Here is a 22,759-nt window from a genome sequence, read left to right as displayed (position 1 = left end):
ATATTCAATCATTCTTATTTTTCTTTTCTTCTACCAATCTCTGAATAGTTTTCACATTCATATTGAATATGAAGCCATAGACTAGATTTGGTTTGAAAATGTAGATAACTAGTTTCCTGGAACAGGAAAAGACTTGGATGAATTTCCAGTAAGTCAAATATTGGAGAATTCTTGATGTGCAACTCAACATCAACCCTGTTCCTTAAGAAAAAAAATCCATAAAAATTAACAACAATAGGGAAATTTTACCAGTATCTTTCTGCAGACAAAGTAAAAGAATTATATACTAGTCCCTGACCAGTGAATTCCTCAATTTTACCATCATGATCATAAAGAAATGCTGAAAAGTCCTATATCATAAAACTGGGAATGAGGCTTTTTCCTAGCCAGTGTGTTATTGTCACTAATTTGCATCTATGTAGTACTAGTCATTTGAGTTATCGATGTGTATTATGTATTATGTTTTTCTTAACACTATTCTTCATCCACCTTGAAATGCCCCTAATTGTGTAAATACTAACATCTTTAAAGTTTATGAAGTATCTGAAGAATCATCTCCAGAAGAAAAAGTACTTGTGACTCATCCTCAAAAGACAAAAACCAAAGTAGCAAAAGGTATATAATACCAATGACCCAGTGAAGAAAATTTATTTTTGGCTCATTTTAAAAGCTCAATACTTTCCTTCACCATTTATAAATATAACTATACTCATATCTTTTAAGTGCCTGAATCACCCAAGAAAGTTGTTCCAGAGGACAAGATATGTGTGACTATTCCTAAAAAGAGACAAACACCGGCAACTAAAGGTACATTCCAACAACGTCAAACTTGGATGAATATCTTTGGCTTCAAGACTCAAAAATTGCATGTTATATAATCTACTGTTTTTATAACTTCTAAGTGTAAACCTACTAATATCTTTAAAGAGCCTGATACAACCAGAGAAGTATTTCCAGAGGCGGAGTTACCTGAGGCTGTTCCCAATATTCCAGAGCATCTTCCAACTGAAGGTATAATTCTTAGTTACGATAATCTAAATAAGAAAACCTTTCTTCATCAGTCTGCAAAATATGTTCACTGCTTTGTGTAGATTTTCACGACCTCTAATGCTAAAATACTAATATCTTTAGTGTCCCTAATGTACCCAAGACAAGGAACTATCTATGACTTGCTCCTAAAAAGTCAAATCCCACTCATATAATGAATAAACATTAGAACAAAAATAAAATTTCTAATTAAAGGTTATAATATCTGCTAATATCCCTAACTTTCTTTGTAAGTCATGTCTTCATGTCTTTGCCTTTCTCAATTAAAAAATACTAATATCTTTAAAGAGTTGGAAGTCTCCAAGGAAGATGTTCCAGAGAGACAACCTCCTGTTACCAAAAGAAGAAAAATATCACCACCAAAAGGTACAAGCCAGAAGAAGGTTGACTTTCTTATCTCATGACTGTAGTTGTACTCACCACGTGTAAAAATACTAATACCTCTAAAGCTCCAGATGATACCAGGGAGATCACTTCAGTGATCTGCCCCAAAGTAGCAGCTCGACTGGGTATATACATGTCCCCATGACTCATAAGGGGGAAAAGTCCATAACTTTATACACATGGAGATGCTTGGGCTATAAATTTTATCTATGAGCCCTCCAGGCTATTTCCCCTCCAGGGAAAATATATATACATATAATGTGCAGATGTGACCCAGATGGAAATAGCTATTGCTGTTTCCTTAAAAAATAAAATTCAGACTAGCTAGAAAAAAAAATCTATATGAGAGATCACCTATAACATTTATATCCCTGAAACTAGACTGAATAGGCTCACCCCACAGTGCTCTAAAGCAGAAATCAGTGCCGTAAAATGACAGAGGTGCTTGGCTGTAGACTATAGGTTAGTAATTCAAACACTCCATGGGGTTGAAATTCCAGGATATAATACAACTACCTGTTGAATTGCTCTTCTATTAAAATAAACTTACTACCAAAAACAAGCGCATAATTTTGAAATAACTGAATTCGCCTAAGACTTAAATATCATAGAAATATTTTTAGAAAACCATGACTTAAGGAAAATAAAATATTAAATTCACTGTGGAACTGTTCTATCTGTAATATTATCTCTACTCGAGAGCCTTCTAAAACCAGGGCAGTTAAAACCAAAACCAGTTAAAGTTGGAATTCTGCCCTGAATATTTATTTGCTCCTCTCATTGTCTTTTATTTTTAAAGAGTCCTACGTTTTCTCATTTTGAATATTTTCAGATAAATCAACAGATGAGAATGTTTTAAAACCTCTCCAAAAATTCGTCACAATACCCATGATATTCTGTAATTTAAAGAATATCTGAACATTTTGACAATATTTTCTCTGTCTGAAATATTTTAGTTGTTCTCCTTCCTCCTTTACTTGAAAAACAATCACCTTTTTAAAGTGCCTAAGGGACTTCCCTGGGGGTCCAGTGGTTAAGACTCCATGCTTCCACTGCAGGGAACATGGGTTCGATCCCCTGGTCAGGGAACTCAGATCCTGCAAGCCGCTTGATGCAGCCAAAAATAAAATAAAATAAAGTGCCTAAGGTGAGGGTGCAAAATAAAGCCAATCCAGGTAAGGAGCTGTTTTATCCTCTTCAAGCTAATAGCAAAAGGTACATTGTTAATTATTTAAAAATCAGTTTTTTTCACTTAAAGGTAAATTTTTATCTCAGTTCCTATGTAGCTACCATTCAAAGAAATAAAATTACTAATATTGCTAGTGCTTGAGGTGACCAAGAAAACAGCTCCCGATTCATACTTTTTTTTTTTTTTTTTTTTTTTTTTGCGGTACGCAGGCCTCTCACTGTTGTGGCCTCTCCCGTTGCGGAGCACAGGCTCCGGACGCGCAGGCTCAGCAGCCATGGCTCACGGGCCCAGCCGCTCCGCGGCACGTGGGATCTTCCCAGACCGGGGCACGAACCCGCGTCCCCTGCATCGGCAGGCGGACTCTCAACCACTGTGCCATCAGGGAAGCCCCAAGTATTCATACTTTTACCAAAGAATCAGATTTGGGGAGCAGGGAGGTCACCCAGTCTGGGACATTCCTGTAGGTGGGGTTTTGACTAAAACTTTTCATTGCTCTTCATCACTCTGAAGTACAATGAATTCATATCTTTAAAGTGCTTGAATCACCTCAAGAAGTTGTCCCTGTAAAGGAAATACTCATAGCTGCTCCCCCTGGAATTGAAACACCTTCCACTAAAGGTATCATTCATTCTATCATTCCTTCCTTCATTTATTTAACAAATGCCTACTATGTGCATGGTGCTGGGGAGCTGGGGAATAATAAACAAAGACAAGATTTGATTCCTTTCTTCAAGACTTTGTACCTCATCCAGTTCTTGAAGGAAGCACCCTTGTAGATATAAAAGTCACTTTGGTTCAGTTAATGTCATTAATGTCTCCACTGATCCCTTAACCTCTAAGTATAATATAATACTAATATCTTCAAAGTAGCTGAAGCTGTGCAAGAAGTGGCTCCTGAAATGAAAGTATCTGAGGATGTTCCTAAAGAGGCAGAACCTCCACCTGTGAAAGGTACCTGTCACCTCTGAACAGATACTGAAGAAATTGTCTGTCTTCAGTTCTTAAAACTATGTGTTTCTAATGTTCTTCCTAACTCCTAAATGTAAATATACTAATATCTTTAAAGCACCAGAAGCTCCACAAGAAGTTCCCTCTCAAAAGAAAATATGTGTGACTGTTCCTATCAAAACAGAAAACCCTCCTATTAAAAGTGTTCATTCAACAAATACTTCATAAGGAGGGTCTACACGGTCATAGGACCTCCACTAGTTGCTAGAGAAGGGTGAGCGCATCTTCTCAAGGATGCTGCTAATCCTATTCAACTTAGTTGATTGGTGGGGCAAGGGGAGAATAGGCAGAGAAGAAACTTCTAAAAAACTACATTTGCTAACATACTGTGGTTATTGTTTTCATTAATCATTTTAACTCCTAAATGTGAAATACTAATGTCTTTAAAGTGCCTGAAGCTGCTCAAGAAGGTGTTCCGGCAAAAAGAGTTCCTTCCAAAAAAAGAGAACCTCCATCAGTTAAAGGTACAAGTCCCCATGCCATCAAGTTCAAGAAGAAATAGCTCCTGTAGTCTTTGAAAATATTTTGCTGTTCCTACTGATCTTTGCAACACTAAATGTTAAAATACTGATTTCTTAAAGTGCCTGAAGCTCCCCAAGAAATTTTCCCTGAAAAGAAAACATATGTGGTTCGTCTCGAAATGACTGAAGCCCTTCCTGATGAAGGTATATGTTGCTGGAAGCTTAGAAGTTTGGAAAAATGTCTTTTCCTGTATAAATGTATTTCCTGTTTGTATTGATTCTTGTAACTCCTAAACGTAAAAATATTAATATCTTTAAAGTGCCTGAGGTGCCCGAAGAAGTTGTCTGGGAAAAGAAAGTGCATGCTCCCCAAAAGCCTGAAGTTTTATCTGTCAAAGGTACATCCTAACAACCCCTCAGGAGGGAATAGAGAGGGCTATGGAAAGAACCGCCTTGCTAGCCTTGAAAGTGCTTATTCTGTGTAAATGTGATTCTTGTCTGTGTTGATTCTCATGACTCAAATGTAAATGTACTAATATCTTCAAAGTGCCTGAGGCTCCCAAAGAGGTTTTCCCTGAAAAGAATGCACCAGTGGCACCTCCTAAAAAGCCAGAAGTCCCACCTGTTACAGGTATTTGTCACAAACCTTAGGCCTAAAAAGGCATAGCTCTTCTGCTCTTGAAAATAATTTGTTCCAGTGATCTCATAACTGCTAAATGTAATTTTACTAATATCTTTTAAGTGCCCGAGGCTCCCAAGGAAGTTGTCCCTGAAAAGAAGGTGCCTGTGATGGCTCCTAAAAAGCCAGAAGTCCCACCTGTTACAGGTAGCTGTCACTCACCTTGGATTTAAGAAGATAAAACTCTTCTGCTCTCAAAAACATTTTGATCTAGTGGTCTCATAACTGCTAAATGTAATTTTACTAATATCTCTTAAGTGCCTGAGGCTCCCAAGGAAGTTGTCCCTGAGAAGAAAGTTCCTGTGATGCCTCCTAAAAAGCCAGAAGTCCCACCTGTTACAGGTAGCTGTCACTCACCTTGGATTTAAGAAGATAAAACTCTTCTGCTCTCAAAAACATTTTGCTCTCGTGGTCTCATAACTCCTAAATGTAATTTTACTAATATCTTTTAAGTGCCCGAGGCTCCCAAGGAAGTTGTCCCTGAAAAGAAGGTGCCTGTGATGCCTCCTAAAAAGCCAGAAGTCCCACCAGCCAAAGGTAGCCACCTCCATGTTGCTACGTTTGACACTGTCTGTTTGTCTTTACTCTGGCTAATCATGAAAATACTAATCTCTTTAAAGTACCCGAGGTGCCAAAGGCAGCTGTCCCAGAAAAGAAGGTGCCTGAAGCTATTCCTCCCAAACCGGAAAGTCCTCCCCCAGCAGGTAATGACAATGCTGTACATACCAGGGAGAAAAATAACTGCTATTTTAGCTAGAAAAAAATTATATGTATAAATCCCAGTACATAAAGGCGATATAATTCTAAAGAAAGAAGAGTTGTCAGTAATCGAATATATCTTGGTGTATGATTGCATGATATAGTCGTTCATTATTTCCACCTTTTCTAAACACAAATTACCAATATCTTTTAAGTGCCTGAGGTGCCGCCAAAGGAAGCCATCCCTGAGAAGAAAGTGCCTGTGGCTCCTCCTAAAAAGCCAGAAGCTCTACCTGCTAAAGGTATTTATCCTTCCGTGTTGTTGGTCTCCTGTTTTGGGGACTGGGAAAAAGTGTTTAGAAGTGTCCGCCAGTTTCATAAATGATACTTGCTTGGGCAAATGTGTTGTCGATATTCCCATTTTATAGTTTCAACTAATAGTTACTAATATCTTCAAAGTTCCTGAAGTTCCTAAAGAAGTTGTACCTGGAAAGAAAGTGGCTGTACCCAAAAAACCAGAAGTACCAACTGCTAAAGGTATTTATTCCCACTGCTGTGTTAAGAATATATATTGTCTTGTCCTCTTCATGAATATTGTAACGTATACCTACACTGTTCCCAAATTCTAAAAATGCTGATATCTTTCAAATACCTAAAGCTGCTCAAGAAGTTGTCCCAGAAAAGAAAGTTCCCAAGGCACCGCCCAAAAAACCGGAAGCCCCACCTGTCACAGGTACATGTTGGCCCAGGCATCACTCTGCAGAAGAAATGTCTCTTGAGTTTTTGAGAATGATTTTAGTTCGTTGCTCTTCATTAACCTAACCGTAAAACTACTACTATCTTTCAAGTGCCTGAAGTTCCTCAAGAAGTTGTCCCAGAAAAGAAAGTTCCCAAGGCACCGCCCAAAAAACCGGAAGCCCCACCTGTCACAGGTACATGTTGGCCCAGGCATCACTCTGCAGAAGAAATGTCTCTTGAGTTTTTGAGAATGATTTTAGTTCGTTGCTCTTCATTAACCTAACCGTAAAACTACTATCTTTCAAGTGCCTGAAGTTCCTCAAGAAGTTGTCCCAGAAAAGAAAGTTCCCAAGGCACCGCCCAAAAAACCGGAAGCCCCACCTGTCACAGGTACATGTTGGCCCAGACATCACTCTGCAGAAGAAATGTCTCTTGAGTTTTTGAGAATGATTTTAGTTCGTTGCTCTTCATTAACCTAACCGTAAAACTACTATCTTTCAAGTGCCTGAAGTTCCTCAAGAAGTTGTCCCAGAAAAGAAAGTTCCTAAGGCACCGCCCAAAAAACCGGAAGCCCCACCTGTCACAGGTACATGTTGGCCCAGACATCACTCTGCAGAAGAAATGTCTCTTGAGTTTTTGAGAATGATTTTAGTTCATTGCTCTTCATTAACCTAACCGTAAAACTACTACTATCTTTCAAGTGCCTGAAGTTCCTCAAGAAGTTGTCCCAGAAAAGAAAGTTCCTAAGGCACCACCCAAAAAACCGGAAGCCCCACCTGTCACAGGTACATGTTGGCCCAGACATCACTCTGCAGAAGAAATGTCTCTTGAGTTTTTGAGAATGATTTTAGTTCGTTGCTCTTCATTAACCTAACCGTAAAACTACTAATATCTTTCAAGTGCCTGAAGTTCCTCAAGAAGTTGTCCCAGAAAAGAAAGTTCCCAAGGCACCGCCCAAAAAACCAGAAGTCCCACCAGTTTCAGGTATTTTTCACCCCAGTCTTTATTCTATAGAAGAAATGCCTCCTCTGCTCTTGGAAATACTTTTAGTCCATTGATCTCTTTAAGCTAAACATAAAACTACTAATATCTTTTAAGTGCCTGAAGTTCCTCAAGAAATTGTCCCTGAAAAGAAAGCACCAGTGGCACCTCCTAAACAGCTGGAAGCCCCACCTATTACAGGTACCTGTCATTCACCTTAGATTTAAGAAGATAAAACTCTTCTCTTGAAAATATTTTGTTCTAGTGGTCACATAGCTACTAGATGTAAATTTACTAATATCTTTTAAGTACCTGAGGCTCCAAAAGAAGTTGTCCCTGAAAAGAAAGTACCTGTGATGCCTCCTAAAAAGCCAAAAGTCCCACCTGTTACAGGTATTTGTCATGAACCTTAGGCTTAAAAAGACATAACTCTTTTGCTCTTGAAAATGTTTGTTCCATTGGTCTCATAATTACTAAATGTAATTTTACTAATATCTTTTAAGTGCCCGAGGCTCCCAAGGAAGTTGTCCCTGAAAAGGTGCCTGTGATGCCTCCTAAAAAGCCAGAAGTCCTACCTGTTACAGGTAGCTGTCACTCACCTTAGATTTAAGAAGATAAAACTCTTCTGCTCTCAAAAACATTTTGATCTAGTGGTCACATAACTTCAAATGTAATTTTATTAATATCTTTTAAGTGCCTGAGGCTCCCAAGGTAGTTGTCCCTGAGAAGAAAGTACCTGTGATGCCTCCTAAAAAGCCAGAAGTCCCACCTGTTACAGGTATTTGTCATGAACCTTAGGCTTAGAAAGGCATAGTTCTTCTGCTCTTGAAAATGTTTGTTCCAGTGATCTCATAACGCCTAAGTATAATTTACTAATATCTTTTAAGTGCCTGAGGCTCCCAAGGAATTTGTCCCTGAAAAGAAGGTGCCTGTGATGCCTCCTAAAAAGCCAGAAGTCCCACCTGCTGAAGGTATTTGTCACTGATCTTAGGCTTAAAAAGACATAACTCTTCTTCTCTGGAAAATATTTGTTCCAGTGATCTTATAACTCCTAAGTATAATTTACTAATATCTTTTAAGTGCCTGAGGTTCCCAAAGAAGTTGTCCCTGAAAAGAAAGTACCTGTGATGCCTCCTAAAAAGCCAGAAGTCCCACCTGTTACAGGTATTTGTCACAAACCTTAGGGCTAAAAAGGCATAGCTCTTCTGCTCTTGAAAATAATTTGTTCCAGTGATCTCATAACTTCTAAGTGTAATTTTACTAATATCTTTTAAGTGCCTGAGGCTCCCAAGGAAGTTGTCCCTGAAAAGAAGGTGCCTGTGATGCCTCCTAAAAAGCCAGAAGTCCCACCTGCTGAAGGTATTTGTCACTGATCTTAGTCTTAAAAAGACATAACTCTTCTTCTCTGGAAAATATTTGTTCCAGTGATCTTATAACTCCTAAGTATAATTTACTAATATCTTTTAAGTGCCTGAGGCTCCCAAGGAAGTTGTCCCTGAAAAGAAGGTGCCTGTGATGCCTCCTAAAAAGCCAGAAGTCCCACCTGTTACAGGTAGCTGTCACTCACCTTGGATTTAAGAAGATAAAACTCTTCTGCTCTCAAAAACATTTTGCTCTCGTGGTCTCATAACTCCTAAATGTAATTTTACTAATATCTTTTAAGTGCCTGAGGCTCCCAAGGAAGTTGTCCCTGAGAAGAAAGTACATGTGATGCCTCCTAAAAAGCCAGAAGTCCCACCAGCCAAAGGTAGCCACCTCCATGTTGCTATGTTTGACACTGTCTGTTTGTCTTTACTCTGGCTAATCATGAAAATACTAATCTCTTTAAAGTACCCGAGGTGCCAAAGGCAGCTGTCCCAGAAAAGAAGGTGCCTGAAGCTATTCCTCCCAAACCGGAAAGTCCTCCCCCAGCAGGTAATCATGAAACTCTCCAAACCAGTATTTTTAAAAAGAAAAACTCTTCTTAGTGCTGTAAAAATCTTTTTGCAAAATATTTCATATACTTTAGTCAATTCTAGCATTAAAATGAGCTTGTGTCTTTAAAGTGCATGAGGAGCCTGAGGAAACTGCCCCAGAAGAGCCTCCAGCTGAAGTCGTGGAAGAGCCAGAGCCTGTTCCTCCTCCAAAAGGTACTGGCCAGCTGCTAGGTTGCCTTTGCCAATCTTAGCTCTTCTTGTCACAAAACTTCTGGGCATTATGGGCTTTTCTCTTGTTTCTCACTCTTCTTCACTGATTCTAAAACATAAATTCTAATATCTTTAGTGACCGTGCCACCTAAGAAACCTGTCCCAGAAAAGAAACCACCTGCCGTCATTGCCAAGAAACCTGAACCACCACCAGCGAAAGGTATTTCCCACTGCCACTGCTTCCTACAGAAAAATGTCTGTCGTTAAAAAGCTATGTTCTGCTGCTCCGCTTAATGATTTCCATATGTCATTGAAACTATGAGCTAATAAATACTAATGTCTTTTAAAGCGCCCGAGGTGCCCAAGGAAGTTGTTCCTGAAAAGAAAGTGCCTCCAGTGGTTCCCAAAAAACCAGAAGTCCCACCTGCTAAAGGTACTCGTAACTGTCCACTGTTTCATGGAGGTGGATACAGCCTTTATCTCTTGAAAAGTGTTTTGCTCTGTGTAAATGTGATGAGCATTTACAAGTGATTCTTCATAATGTTAAAATACTAATATCTTTTAAGTGCCTGAAGTTCCAAAAGAAGTCCTTCCAGAAAAGAAAGTAGCTGTTCCCAAAAAGCCCGAAGTCCCACCAGCTAAAGGTACATGTTACTAATGAGATTCTGTAGAAAAGCACTCACTCTTGGTCTCAAAAGTCACTTACTATAGGAAACCCTTTTGTTTGTCAAACATCTTATATTAAAAACTACAAACCTATTATACTGGATGTTTAGGGTTTTAAATGTTTTTAAATAGCATCACTAAAAAAAAAAAAACTGGTACATCTGTTATAAGTATTAGAAGAGTTTACTAACATGGTTTTGTTAATCTTAATAGGCTACATTGTCTTCCCACTATGTGGATCCAAGAACAGATCACTGGCCTAATCGTGAATTTTGTTCTTGGATCTCTCTTTGGGTTATTTGAACTAGATGTGAACTAGATATGGTATAAATTTCATGTACTTCTCAACTACCCAGAAGTAAAACCAACTCATATCTTTTAAGTGCCAGAGGTACCAAAGAAACCTGTCTTAGAAGAGAAACCAGTCGTCCCTGTTCCCGAGAAAGTAGAGTCCCCTCCTCCAGAAGGTATAGGTAATGCCATTTATGAGCTTACCACTTATGACTGTTTTTAATTTAAGCCTTGTTCCTCTTCTTTTCTAATTCAGTATCTCTTGGTCATTTTCTGTCCTTTAATTATTTGTCTTACTTCACTATTCTTAATTAGCTCCAATCTCAAATCTATTTTGAGTCATCGGTCAGTAGTATCTACACTGGCCATCATAAGGTGTTTCAACAAAGCTTCTCTAACGCACACAAAGTAGGACAGAAAAACTAATGACTGTAAATAACATTAAACACCAAAAGGGCTTTTCAAGCATTCAAATCAATAGAAACAGAAATCAGTCAAACAAGATGGATTTCATCTTAACAAAAACAAGAAACGATATTAATAGAAACAAGGGAAGAAATCAAGATGACTATTTATTGTGTGTTGCATTTTATGCATTTTAGAATATTGTTCCACACATTAAACTAAAATTAACTATATCTTTAAAGTATATGAAGAACCTGTAGAAATTGCTCCTGAAGAGGAAGAGCCAGTTCCTGTTGCAGAAGAGAAGGAACCAGAAGCCCCACCTCTGGCAGGTACAAGACAGGATTCATTGAATGGGAAAATACATCATTTGATTTTTATGTCTATTATATATCTTATTTAAGGTAAAATCTGTCTTCTGTCTCCTTCCTTTACATTTGACCTCATTGGCAAGAACAAAAGTCAATTGCACACATAAAACTTTTGTCCTACAGAGTTTAACAATGTGCATAGCAAAGAAATGTGTGATCTTTTTTATTTATTCATAGCATTAAACTTTTCATTGTAATCATCTGACTCTAAAAGAAATTCCTATCTTTCAAGTGCCTGAAGAGCCCAAGAAGATTGTTCCAGAGAAGAAAGTCCCTGTCATCAAAAAAGCAGAACCTCCACCACCTAAAGGTACTTACAGTAAAATAAATATTTACTTCATTTTTGTGTGCTGTCTAAAACTTGACATTCTTTCCTTATTTTGTATTGTGTTGTATTATGTGTTGAACTGTCATCTGTATGTTACAGTGCTGAACAGACTTGTCAAGTTTATGTGTACATATTGCATCTTGCAATTTTATATTATTAAACGCTACTAATATCTTTAAAGTACCTGAGATGGCAAAGAAAGTTGTCCCAGTGAAGAAAGTCCCAACTGTTAAGAAGCCAGAAACACCAGAAGTTAAAGGTATTCACATAATCATTGACATCATAATTTTTTTTAAAGTACTCTGATATCTTAAAGTGGAATCCAATAAGTTGTCTTCATTGTTAGGGACAAAAATGTCCTTATTTTGCTTTCATTAATTTTAATGCTGCTCTGTTAATTATAGTTTCTTTATTCTTAACATTTTTTTCAATGTCTTTAAATATTCTTTTAAAAATAAAACTAATATCTTCAAAGTGTCTGAGCTGCCCAAGAAACTTGTTCCGGTAAAGAAGGAACCTGTGCCTGTTACCAAAAAACCAGAAGTCCGGCGAGAAAAAGGTACCTACCATGAAGAAAAAAATATGTATTTCTCTGAATGCTGTCTGCACATCTTAATAGTAGTTCTTAGAGCAAAAATTACTGAAGTATAAGTATATGCAAAAACAAATTTTACAGAAAAAAAGGGGGAAATAATGAAGACAAAGAGAGAAAATGAGACAGACAAGTAGGAGAAATCCAGCCTATCCTGAGAGATAAGGCTGGATATAAAGATGACAGTCATATTTTGGAGTTCTTTGAATGCCAGTATAAGGCATGTACTTTAGTCTGTGGGCAATAGGAAGCTTCAGTGGTGTATAAATTAAAAGGAGTTGGGCTTCAGATAACTGGCAGCAGTTCAAACTCTTAGAAAAGGATGATAATAGAAAAGAGCCACTGCAGTTACTTAAGGTCTTCAAAAATTGGACAAGATCAGTGGTGATAGAGATGGAAAAGGAGATTGGATTTAAGAGAGGTGGAGATTGAGTTGGTGTCTATTCTCAAAGCAATTAGGGAAATAGAGGAGCCCAAGATGATTGTAAGGGTTGAAGCTAAGCCATGAGGATGGTTCATTGGGTCCCCAAACTAAATTAATATTAGAAAGAAGATAGTAAATATATTGTTCACTTTTCAAGTATGGAAGTTGGGAACGTGCATCTGGAACTTAGGAAGGAGATCAGGGCTGGAGATGTAGATCTAGAAGTTATCACCATGGAAATAAGAGTTGAGAGTGCAGGAGTGATTGCTCAAAGAATGTAGAGCCAATTTTTCAAAGCATCAAAGTAGACCAGTGGAGAACATCTACACTTAAGGGTACACAGAGGAAGAGAAATAAATGAAGAAGGCTGCAAAGGCTCATTTATAAAAAAGGGTGCCTTGCCTCCAAAGCCAGTTTCCCCACAGAGTCTTACAAGATGAAGTACTTTCCCATGTATTCTTTGCCTGCTCTTTGCAGTATCTTATACACCTTCTAAATTCTTAATAGTAAACAAAATCAATATCTTTAAAGTGCCTGAAGTTCCCAAGGAAGTCATCACAGAAGAGAAAGTGTCAGTTCCTACCCCTGAAGAACCAGAAGCTCCACCCGTCCAAGGTACATGACTGCTCTATAAATCTTGGAAAGATGACAGTTGTCTTCATCATCTTGCTTTGGTTGTAGATGGATCATTTGTATTTATCTGTTGTCTGTCTTATGTAGTGAAATTATTGGTATTTTTGAAGTCTTCTGAAGAATATGTTATAATGTGTAACTAAGTTGATATGTTGAAACTTAGCAGTTGCAGTATTCTATTCTGAATTCAGTCTAAAATATAAAACACTGTGTTTTTTAAGTTGAAGAGTCTCCTGAGGAAATAATATATGAAGAAAGAACATCCATAACCATTGGTAGAAAAGTGACTCCCCCTGTTGAAGGTAGATATATATTATATAAATATAATGTTTTTTAAATCTCTTGAAAACTCCTGTTAGAAATACAAAAGTATTTATAGGGTAACATTCCTTCTTGAAATTTTATATAAAAGCATTCTAGCACATGTTTGACTGCTTTGTTTTTCAAATCATTATACTTCTTTTGAAGTAGAATCTTTGATTATTCTTGATGGTAATTATAAATTCTAAAAGATACAGTTTACTGAGACAACACTGGAATAATTGTATTGGATCCTCAAATGATAACCCAACGTCATATATTAAAAGTCATCTCATTTGCCATCAACATACATCAGATAGTCAGTAGAAAGCTTGAGTATAAGAAAATAGAAATCTTACCTCTTTTTCTATGTAAGTGAATTTGTGTATTTTTGTTTTTGTGACTGTCATCTTTGCTTCTATGTGAAATTTCTATGAGTCTTTGTGAAGAACTTTATATTACAATCTCTTATCCTTTGTCACCATTCTTTAAAGAACGTGAAATTGAAAAGTATGTTAAGCCTGAAGAACCTGAACCTGAAACACAGCCTGAAGAAATACCAGTACAAGGTATTCAGTTAATTGGGCTTAAGTCTTCATCACCGTATTCTTCATCTGATACATATGTGTTTTGCGTTGTTCTACGTGTACAGTACGTCTCTTTGCACCTGTATGTAAGATATTCTGTTTTAAATGTGCATCTCAGTCTTATGTATTCATGTCATTTGTACTATTTATTTCACATCAATGTGGCTTATATGGATGCTTCCTTTGTTGTTTTTATTAGTGCCTGTGCCGTATTTCTCATTATCTATGTACAGTGTTGATATTCTTATATTTTATGCTGGACACTTTTACGTTTTATGTTGGATACCAATAATATGTATCCAAAAAAGCAAACTTTTTACTTCATAAATATACCAAAATTTCTACTGAATATACTGTATATCCACATACCAATTAACATATTCCTATACTAATACTCCTGAAATACTCTTTTAAGAACCTGAACCTGAAAAGAAGGTTATTGAGAAACCAAAACCCAAACCAAAGCCCCCAGCTCCTCCTCCAGCTCCACCTAAGGAAGACCTGAAGGAGAAAATGTTCCAACTTAAAGGTATAAAATGCCACTTCCAAAGTTTTATTAACCTGCTCCAAACTTCTATCCAGACATCTGAAGTGTTACTTGCAAGAAATGTATTTTTAAAATATGTACTTTTGGACATGATCAATCTGTGGGAATTCCATAGAGACCTGTGTTTTATGCTGCCCTGGGTGCCTTGTTGGGCCATGCCTGCTGCCCCAAGAGTCAGAAAGTACGCCATTGTTAGCTTCATCCTGGCCATCTCAATCCAGGGGCTGTCCAACTAACTTTCTCATGCAGAGTGGGGTGAAAGGATTTTCTGATTTCAAAGTGTGGTTGCTCTGCATATCTTTGGGATCTTGTGCATGTGGAATGTAGAAGAAAACTCTGCAAGATATTTTTAATTTTGCAGTAGCAAATTTATACAAAAGCCAAAACTTTGTTCTTAAAGAATGACATATGCCTTAAAATATACTATAGATAATATATTTGTGGCATCCAATAGCTGATGTGTTCATAAACCATGAAAGGAAGGTATATGAACGCTCTGTCACTGCTTCCCCACTTTTTTTTTTTTTTTGCAACTTAATAAAAACCCAATTGTGTTCCGTGGTTGTCCTCACCATATCTAGAAAGAGCGATTATGGATACATTTGATATCCAGCATCTCTTCCCATTGTTAAACTTCCTTTCTTTCTCTTTGCATTTAGGTTTCTCTTTGAATTGATTCAACATTACTTAATTTTTTAAATAGCATCTTTAAAAGCTGAAATAAACTAGCAAAATCATATTATTCTTTTTATTTCAACAAAATGTTGTCTTATTTGTGGTGTCATGAGATTTCATGAGATTTCCCAATCTAAAATAATCTAGATATAATCTTAGGTGAGCAATTTTCCCATACTCACCTACACATGTACACAAAGCCAGAATTTTCCATGGTAAGACTTCTTTCTTGCCTCTCTACAACCCTCTTGGCCTGTAGGGGAAGCTTCTGGCATTTTTAATCAGACATAGAAAAATTGATCACTTCTTAAAAGGCTACACATCTGTTGGTTAATATATTCCATGAGGACACACACTTAAATACATTTCCCTTCATGTAAAATTTATATGCAAAGGAAGATTTCCTCCTCCTGCAAAGAACAAAAATTATCTTCCTTCTCAGCCAGACTTTAACTTACTACTCAAGTTTGGAGTAAAACTGCAATCTGTTTTCATGTTTGAACGCTTCTTGTATGTTCTTCAGTGGCTGTTCTTGGCTGTTATTAATGCTTTTGAGTTATAAGCAAAGCCTGGTTTTGATTCTTAGAGCACGTATTTAATCATTTGCTTCAGATAAGACTAAATAAACAAATAATGAAAGTAAGATCATCTTCTTTAAAGCTATTTCAAAGAAGAAAGTTCCTGAAAAACCTGAGGTTCTGGAAGCAGTGGAGCTTACACCTCTGAAAGGTATTTCACAGTCTAGAAAACACTCACATGCAGTATCCCTTCATCGGACTCCTTGCTCTTCCTGCTTTCTAGAATGTTCTTCTTCTTTCCTTTTTTAAAATAATCAGAGTAGTCTCATTGATTTCTTGTATTTTTGTAGCTTTTATCGTCCTGGTTCATGAGTATTGCTTTCTTTGTCTTCCATCAATTTCATACATTCCTGAGTAGATGTTTTTTTCTTTGTCTCATCTACCTATGTCTCCTTGCATTTTCCTAAACTCAAAAATATTAAATTTTACTGGTTAGCTGACATTAATATCAGAACATGTCTTAGATTAAAATGCTTTGCAATTTCACCTGAACAACAATATTTTAGCCAGTGTTATAAGCACTAAAAATAAGTCCTGTTCTCCTTCTATACTATTAAGGTGATTCATAGGGATTTCCTTGTGGCTTTCCTATCTCTTTTTTCTCATGGACTCCAAGACATTCTTTCAGGTGTACAGATCTCATGTTGTAGGGAAATTTCATTATCACTGCAGGTCATTTTTTCAAAATTTATTTCTCTTTAAACAATATTTTTCCCTATCTAAACTTAGACCCTAAAGAAAAATAAGTGAATCATAAAACATCTATTAAAATTAAAATTGTGAACTTTTCCAGTAAGTATGGTGGGTAACCAGTGTTCTGTTTAATTAACACATCCAGACTCATAAGTTGAATCTGTTCTTGTTTCACTCTGGAATTTTGGAAAAATCACCCATCTGAATGTATATTTCCTGATTTATAAAATGGAGATTACAAAATAATATTACTATGGATGTTAACCAGTAAAGGATTATTACAAAGCCACGCAAATATTAAAATGACATGTAATGACATATAATGACTTTAAAAGTAATAACTACAGTGGTGTGTTCTACACCTGAGTCTCATATGTCAGTAAGATCTTAAAAATAAAATAATAATATGGAAAAACAAAGATATATTTTCACTATATCCATTAAATAAGAAAAGGATATTATGCCATTCCAACTTATGTTAATTAAATGCATGGGCATCTCCAGTTTGATCAACGAAAATGGTTTACATTACGAATATTGGTAACTTGAAAATAGTATCAAAGGCCAGCACAATTTATCATGGATAAAAAAATTTAATGTTTATCTGTGAAATTTTACTTAAAATATCAGTACTTGACAGAAAAAAGTCATTATTTAAAGTGAAATATTTACATATTTCCCTTCTGCATGTTTAAAATTTGAAGTAAGAGACAGGCATGGCTGTGTTTTCACATAAAACAGAAACTTTTTAATGAATTGCAAATGTCTTTTTTAAAGCACCAAATGGGAAATTTAGAAATAGCTAAGAATTCAGATCGTAGGTGTGTGAGCAAATATAATGTGACATGATACCAATAAATAATGCTTTAAATTAGAATTTTTTTTTTTTTTTTTGCGGTACGGGGGCCTCTAGCTGTTGTGGCCTCTCCCGTTGCGGAGCACAGGCTCCGGATGCTCAGGCTCAGCGGCCATGGCTCACAGGCCCAGCCGCTCCGCGGCATGTGGGATCTTCCCGGACCGGGGCACGAACCCGTGTCCCCTGCATCGGCAGGCGGACTCTCAACCACTGTGCCACCAGGGAAGCCCTAAATTAGATTTTAATTGACATTAGTAGAGAGGTAAAATGGTTCAGTAATCAGTAAGTGTTTCTCTTTTTTCTTTTTTCCCATTCAAAACCATTAGGGCTACAGTAGTAATAGGAGGCTGCTGTATATAGTATCATCTGCCATGCTTGATATTCACTAAAGATGGGATTAATTTGGAATTCCTTGGGTCCGTTTTAGTTTAAATTCAAGAACATTTACTTATTCATTAAAAATAAGCTCGAACACCAGCTTTCAAATTCTATAGTTCTATAATTTCAGGTTAGTATTAGTTCAAAAAGGGGACCTTAAGAAAGGATGCTTCTTAAGAAACTTATCAAACTCCAGATACTTTTGGTTTCTTCTCTCATCAGTGGAGAAGATTGAATAATGTCACTAACACCTACTATAGTTGATGGTCGGGGAGATATCAGAGTAGATTTGGGCAATCTACAATTGCAGATTGGGGCAAAGATGCTGTCAAGAACCTTGTATTTGATGAAAGATTCATAAAGTCAATATAGACACTTTTAAGATGAATGAATATATTTGCCTGTAGTTAATGCAACTGAATTTCATCACAAGGTTATATAGACGTTTGCAGAGGAAACAACTTGAAGTGTACTCTTTGCTTTCAAATTCTGTGATATTTATATGTAACAAAAATTATTACTTATACAGTAGTTACTAGTTTTGAAAGAGACATTTTTCTTGTTGAAATTTACTTTTTATATGAATTCACTTCAAAATTTAAATCATATTCTTTTAAGTGCTTGGAGGTGAAAAGAAAGTTCGCAAATTACTTCCTGAACCTAAACCTCAACCAAAGGAAGAAGCTGTTCTCAAAAGCGGTATAGTATTTTTCAACTGTTATATCAGCTTCAAATACACACACAAAAGACTTGAAAGCTTACAAAATGTTTCTGTCCTTTGGTTTTCTTTTAAATTAGATACCCAATTTATCAAAATTCATTTGTAGTTGTATTGAAAATTAAATGTAATCATTTCCATCTTTTTAAAGGAAGACAAATTTTGTGAGCAGAGTATCTTGAAATTTACAACATTAATAGACATGACTAAATTGATAATATTCTAAACTAATGACCGTAGCTGCCATTTTCATAATCAAATTATATAGTAAAATACACTAAACCTCTTAAATACTCTAAATTACACCAAACTATTTAAGCCTAAACTCAGCATTCAGTTTTAAAAAGTGTAACACAGGATTACCACAACTAATAAATAACATTTTCTAAAACCTGAACTTTTTTTTGACTTATAAAATATTAAAGAATTAGAAACAAGATATTTGAATGAAGAATCAAATTCTAACATTTTCTTCACATACAATTACTTATTTCTAGGCTACATTTCTTTGGCCAACTCCAGTAAACTTTATACTTACTTAAATGCTTCTTTTCTCATTAAATTATGACATTGGATTGTGATTAGAATTTGTTGCTATTCAAATTATTCATTTTGTGTTTGGGTCATTTCTACCAGGGATTTAACTCTGAACAGACTATCTACATAGATATAAAGTGACTCTGAGTGTTGTTTTAATTAACGTAACAACCTTTGATTTTTTTTTTAAGCATTTTTAGTGTAAATACCAAGTTCCCCGGTGCACTAGGTTGCATGCTTTTCACTTTCCTTGCTTTGTACATTATTTGCATTTGTCAAATGTATTCAACATCTTCATTTGTTTGTCTTGGTTTACATATAAATATTTTTGTCTTTTAAGTTCTAAGAAAGAGACCTGAAGAAGAACCTAAAGAAGAACCTAAAAAAGTAGAAAAAATTAAAAAACCTGCAGGTAGGAATCTCAGTAACAATTTGTGAAATTATCTTTTAACAAAATGGACATTTAACAAAAAGTTTATCTTGTAAACATAAATGGATTTAAATATAAATGTAGCTTCATATTTCATCTATCACATAGTCTATGTTTTCCATTGTCTGCTTTCTGTTTAAATATTTTTATAGTACTCAGATATATTCATGCATTTCCCTGAACTTCACTATTATTATTATTATTTTGTCACTTAAGTTTTCCAGTAGAAACAGTTGTGAAATAATCAAGTTGGCTGCAAAATGACTTCATGGGAAGGTGTCAGAAATGTTTCATAAAATTTGGGGGCTTTTAAGAGGGCTGATTTTTATCATTCGCCTAGTCACAAAGAGTATATTTGGAACTATTTTGAAGCGATTTAGAAAGGGAGAGATAATGGAGTTGGGAGGCAAGTATAGGTGAAATAAAAGAAAGAAAAATAAATTGAAGCAGAGTCAAGAAGAGAAAATAGAAATTAATTGATAGAATATAAGGGTTTTTTTAAGCCATCAATAGAGCTTTTGAAAAAAGTTTGATCTGATGATTTCAGATCAGTAGATTTCGAAGGATTCAAATCCTAAAATAACGCTAGAAAATCATCTTATTATCTTAAAGTGCCAGAACCACCTCCAAAAGCTGTTGAAGAGGTTGAAGCACCTCCAGCTACTGTTACCAAAAGGGAAAGGAAAGTTCCTGAACCAGCAAAAGGTACAAACTTTCTGGCATTTTCTTAGTTGTCTCTAAAAATATAAATATGCATCAATTAAAATATCATTACACTGGCATTAAGATTTGAACACATGACCTTGATCTGCTCATCTCATCCAGCTTAATTTTCTTTACCATTTCACTCTCATGTGCAATTGCCTCATGTCCACCCATTTGTTAAATATTTTTTTTTGCGGTACGCGGGCCTCTCATTGTTGTGGCCTCTCCCATTGCGGAGCACAGGCTCCGGACGCACAGGCTCAGCGGCCGTAGCTCACGGTCCCAGCCGCTCCGCGGCATGTGGGATCTTCCCAGACCGGGGCACGAACCCATGTCCCTTGCATCGGCAGGCGGACTCTCAACCACTGTGCCACCAGGGAAGCCCAAATTACTAAGTTTTAAAAACTAAAACAATTGTATTTATGGGCAATGAGATGAAAAACAACATTAGAACCAGTAAAACTGCCTTACTATATTTTCTAAGTATTTTGTTTAAAATGCAATATAAACTTGGAGTATTTGATTTGGTGACTATATGTGTACAAGTTCTAATACCTTCCAAGATATGTTAAACATGCCCAATTTTGGTTTGACTTTGTGAAAAACTTCAACAATACTGTGATAATCTGCTTATTACTGTGAATTGTTTTAGTGCCTGAAATTAAGCCAGCAATACCTCTCACTGCACCTGAACCAAAACCAAAGCCTGAACCAGGTAAGCAAGCTTATCCTCAATGTCGACAGCATATTCCTTCATGTTTCACACAATTAATGTATAGCAAATAAGAAAAAGGGAGTAAAGTCCGCATGCATCAAATGATTTCTAATGTCCCAATGTATTATTAGATTATAATGCTATATTTTATTTAATATAATATGTTACATATATTCAAATATATTATTATATTGTATATAGATTTTATTATAGTTAGAATATATTGTTCTCTGAAAAACCAGTTATTAGGAGATTTTAAAGTTACATCAGAGAAGGCAAATAGGCCACCAAATGATGGTTTAGGAAGTGACAAAGGATACATTAATGCAATGGACATCTTTTTACAGAAGTGAAAATAATCAAACCACCTCCTTTGGAGCCCACACCAGCCCCTATCGCTGCCCCAGTGACGGTGCCAGTCGCTGGAGAGAAAGCAGGTACTTATTCTGTGGTTTTCTTTTTGCTTGTTTGTTTTGATGGCTTAATAAAAACTTCATTAAAAATCAAGCTCTCTTTTTGTTGAAACATAGGCATCATTTCAATTGTGGGAGCTTATATAAATTCTCAATTAAATTTTCTTCATCTGCTAATCTATAGCAACATAATCTCTCACCCATGGCTGCCTATTGTGTTTCAATTGAAATGTACATTCCTGCAAAACACCATTTCTTTATATGCTTTTGAGATTAAGTAATGAATATGTTCAGTGCTGATGAAAATTAAGATGTACAGATACTCTCTAAGGACATACATATAGGAATCCCATGGAGATTCAAATTTCCCATGTGCCCTGCAGGAATCATTTCTCATTTTTTAAAAGGATTGCATTTTGGGATAATGAAAAAGTTCTGGAAATGGATAGTGTTGATAGTTGCATAATATTGTGAATGTACTTAATGCAACTGAATTAAGTTGCATTAAAAATGGTTAAAATGGTACATTTTATGGTTAAAATGGCAAATTTTATGTTAGGTATATTTTACCACAATGAACAGGAAAAAAAAACAGGACTGCATAGTTCAGCCTTTAAATCTATATAAGAATTTAGATCAATAATAATTTTCTTAAACATACTAACTCAGTGATACAGCTATCTCAGGTACAAACAAAATACTTATTCTTGTACATGAACTATTAGTAGTTCATCACTTAGGTGATAATCTCAAAACCAAAAATGATTTGACATGTATTGATCATTGATAAATACACGTCCTAACTATTTGATATTTGGCTACTTCCTTCATCTCTTTAAATTTTAACTTCCTAGTCTGTAAAATCAGAATAATGACTATAACTACCTACTAGGATTATTGTGAGGATTAAATATACGCAAAACACTTAGCACAGTGCTTGGTACATAGTAAGCCCTATAGAAATATTTGGGGTTTTATTGTGTTTAATAACATGAGGCAATATACTATGTTCTTCTGGCTGTAGTTTAATTTTAATATTTATATTAACATATTTTGTCACTGATATTTGTGGTTTGGGCATTATTCTTTTAAGCTTTTATGATTTCTATGTGATAACTTTAATTAGTTCAGAAAAAGACGATAACTGCCATTGAGATGATTAAGTATGTGTAAAACTACAGCTTTCCTCACATCCCCAGGGCCTGACACTAGGGAATTGATTCTACAGTTTATAGCGCCCCTGAGTGAACTGAATTAAACTCTAAGTGTAGGAACTGTCTTGGTTCTGCCTTAGTTCATTGTCTAATTAAGGCAAATCTTCAAAGGAATCCATGCACTTGTAGAACATAGACCCTTTCTTTTTCTTTAGTCTTCTCCGGATTTATCTGCCCAACTTAATAAAGAAAGCCCTTTAGTAACTTCTGGGTCATTTCCCTTTTGCCTACATTGATTCCTTGTTGACAAAAACGTATTTCCTTGGTTCACACAACCAGCACATACATAAACATATAAAATATTTTACATAGCTAGGCAAGAAAAAAACTCTTTTTCACAAGGAAAGAGTAAGCCTTCCAGAAATGGGAGAAGAATTACTTGCTGAAAGTA

At 35.9% G+C, this 22,759-nt stretch overlaps 2 protein-coding genes across 2 annotated transcripts in view; both read left to right on the top strand.

Annotated features, from left to right (window-relative positions):
* Positions 1–17,875, top strand: part of LOC309962965 (titin-like) — a gene marked incomplete at both ends in the record, with an annotated part of 87,215 nt that extends 69,340 nt beyond the window's left edge. Inside the window, 25 exons of the mRNA XM_082841070.1 lie at positions 5,683–5,769; positions 6,512–6,595; positions 6,708–6,791; positions 6,907–6,990; positions 7,106–7,189; positions 7,496–7,579; positions 7,881–7,964; positions 8,074–8,157; positions 8,267–8,350; positions 8,462–8,545; positions 8,655–8,738; positions 8,850–8,933; positions 9,017–9,100; positions 9,662–9,745; positions 9,879–9,956; positions 10,362–10,445; positions 10,917–11,006; positions 11,278–11,355; positions 11,555–11,632; positions 11,849–11,932; positions 12,867–13,004; positions 13,817–13,891; positions 14,325–14,438; positions 15,792–15,860; positions 17,859–17,875. Coding sequence (XP_082697196.1) covers positions 5,683–5,769; positions 6,512–6,595; positions 6,708–6,791; positions 6,907–6,990; positions 7,106–7,189; positions 7,496–7,579; positions 7,881–7,964; positions 8,074–8,157; positions 8,267–8,350; positions 8,462–8,545; positions 8,655–8,738; positions 8,850–8,933; positions 9,017–9,100; positions 9,662–9,745; positions 9,879–9,956; positions 10,362–10,445; positions 10,917–11,006; positions 11,278–11,355; positions 11,555–11,632; positions 11,849–11,932; positions 12,867–13,004; positions 13,817–13,891; positions 14,325–14,438; positions 15,792–15,860; positions 17,859–17,875 — 2,084 coding nt within the window. The remainder of the gene's footprint in view (positions 1–5,682; positions 5,770–6,511; positions 6,596–6,707; positions 6,792–6,906; positions 6,991–7,105; positions 7,190–7,495; positions 7,580–7,880; positions 7,965–8,073; positions 8,158–8,266; positions 8,351–8,461; positions 8,546–8,654; positions 8,739–8,849; positions 8,934–9,016; positions 9,101–9,661; positions 9,746–9,878; positions 9,957–10,361; positions 10,446–10,916; positions 11,007–11,277; positions 11,356–11,554; positions 11,633–11,848; positions 11,933–12,866; positions 13,005–13,816; positions 13,892–14,324; positions 14,439–15,791; positions 15,861–17,858) is intronic.
* Positions 1–22,759, top strand: part of TTN (titin) — a 279,002-nt gene that overhangs the window by 143,764 nt on the left and 112,479 nt on the right. Inside the window, exons 47-51 of the mRNA XM_082841571.1 lie at positions 18,255–18,335; positions 19,232–19,303; positions 19,934–20,026; positions 20,679–20,741; positions 21,089–21,178. Coding sequence (XP_082697697.1) covers positions 18,255–18,335; positions 19,232–19,303; positions 19,934–20,026; positions 20,679–20,741; positions 21,089–21,178 — 399 coding nt within the window. The remainder of the gene's footprint in view (positions 1–18,254; positions 18,336–19,231; positions 19,304–19,933; positions 20,027–20,678; positions 20,742–21,088; positions 21,179–22,759) is intronic.

The sequence above is a fragment of the Leucopleurus acutus genome (assembly GCF_964270905.1).
Source record: "Leucopleurus acutus genome assembly, chromosome: 6".
Lineage (NCBI taxonomy): Eukaryota > Metazoa > Chordata > Mammalia > Artiodactyla > Delphinidae > Leucopleurus > Leucopleurus acutus.
The sequence above is the reverse complement of the archived record's forward strand: the minus strand, read 5'-3'. Positions and strand labels throughout refer to the sequence as shown.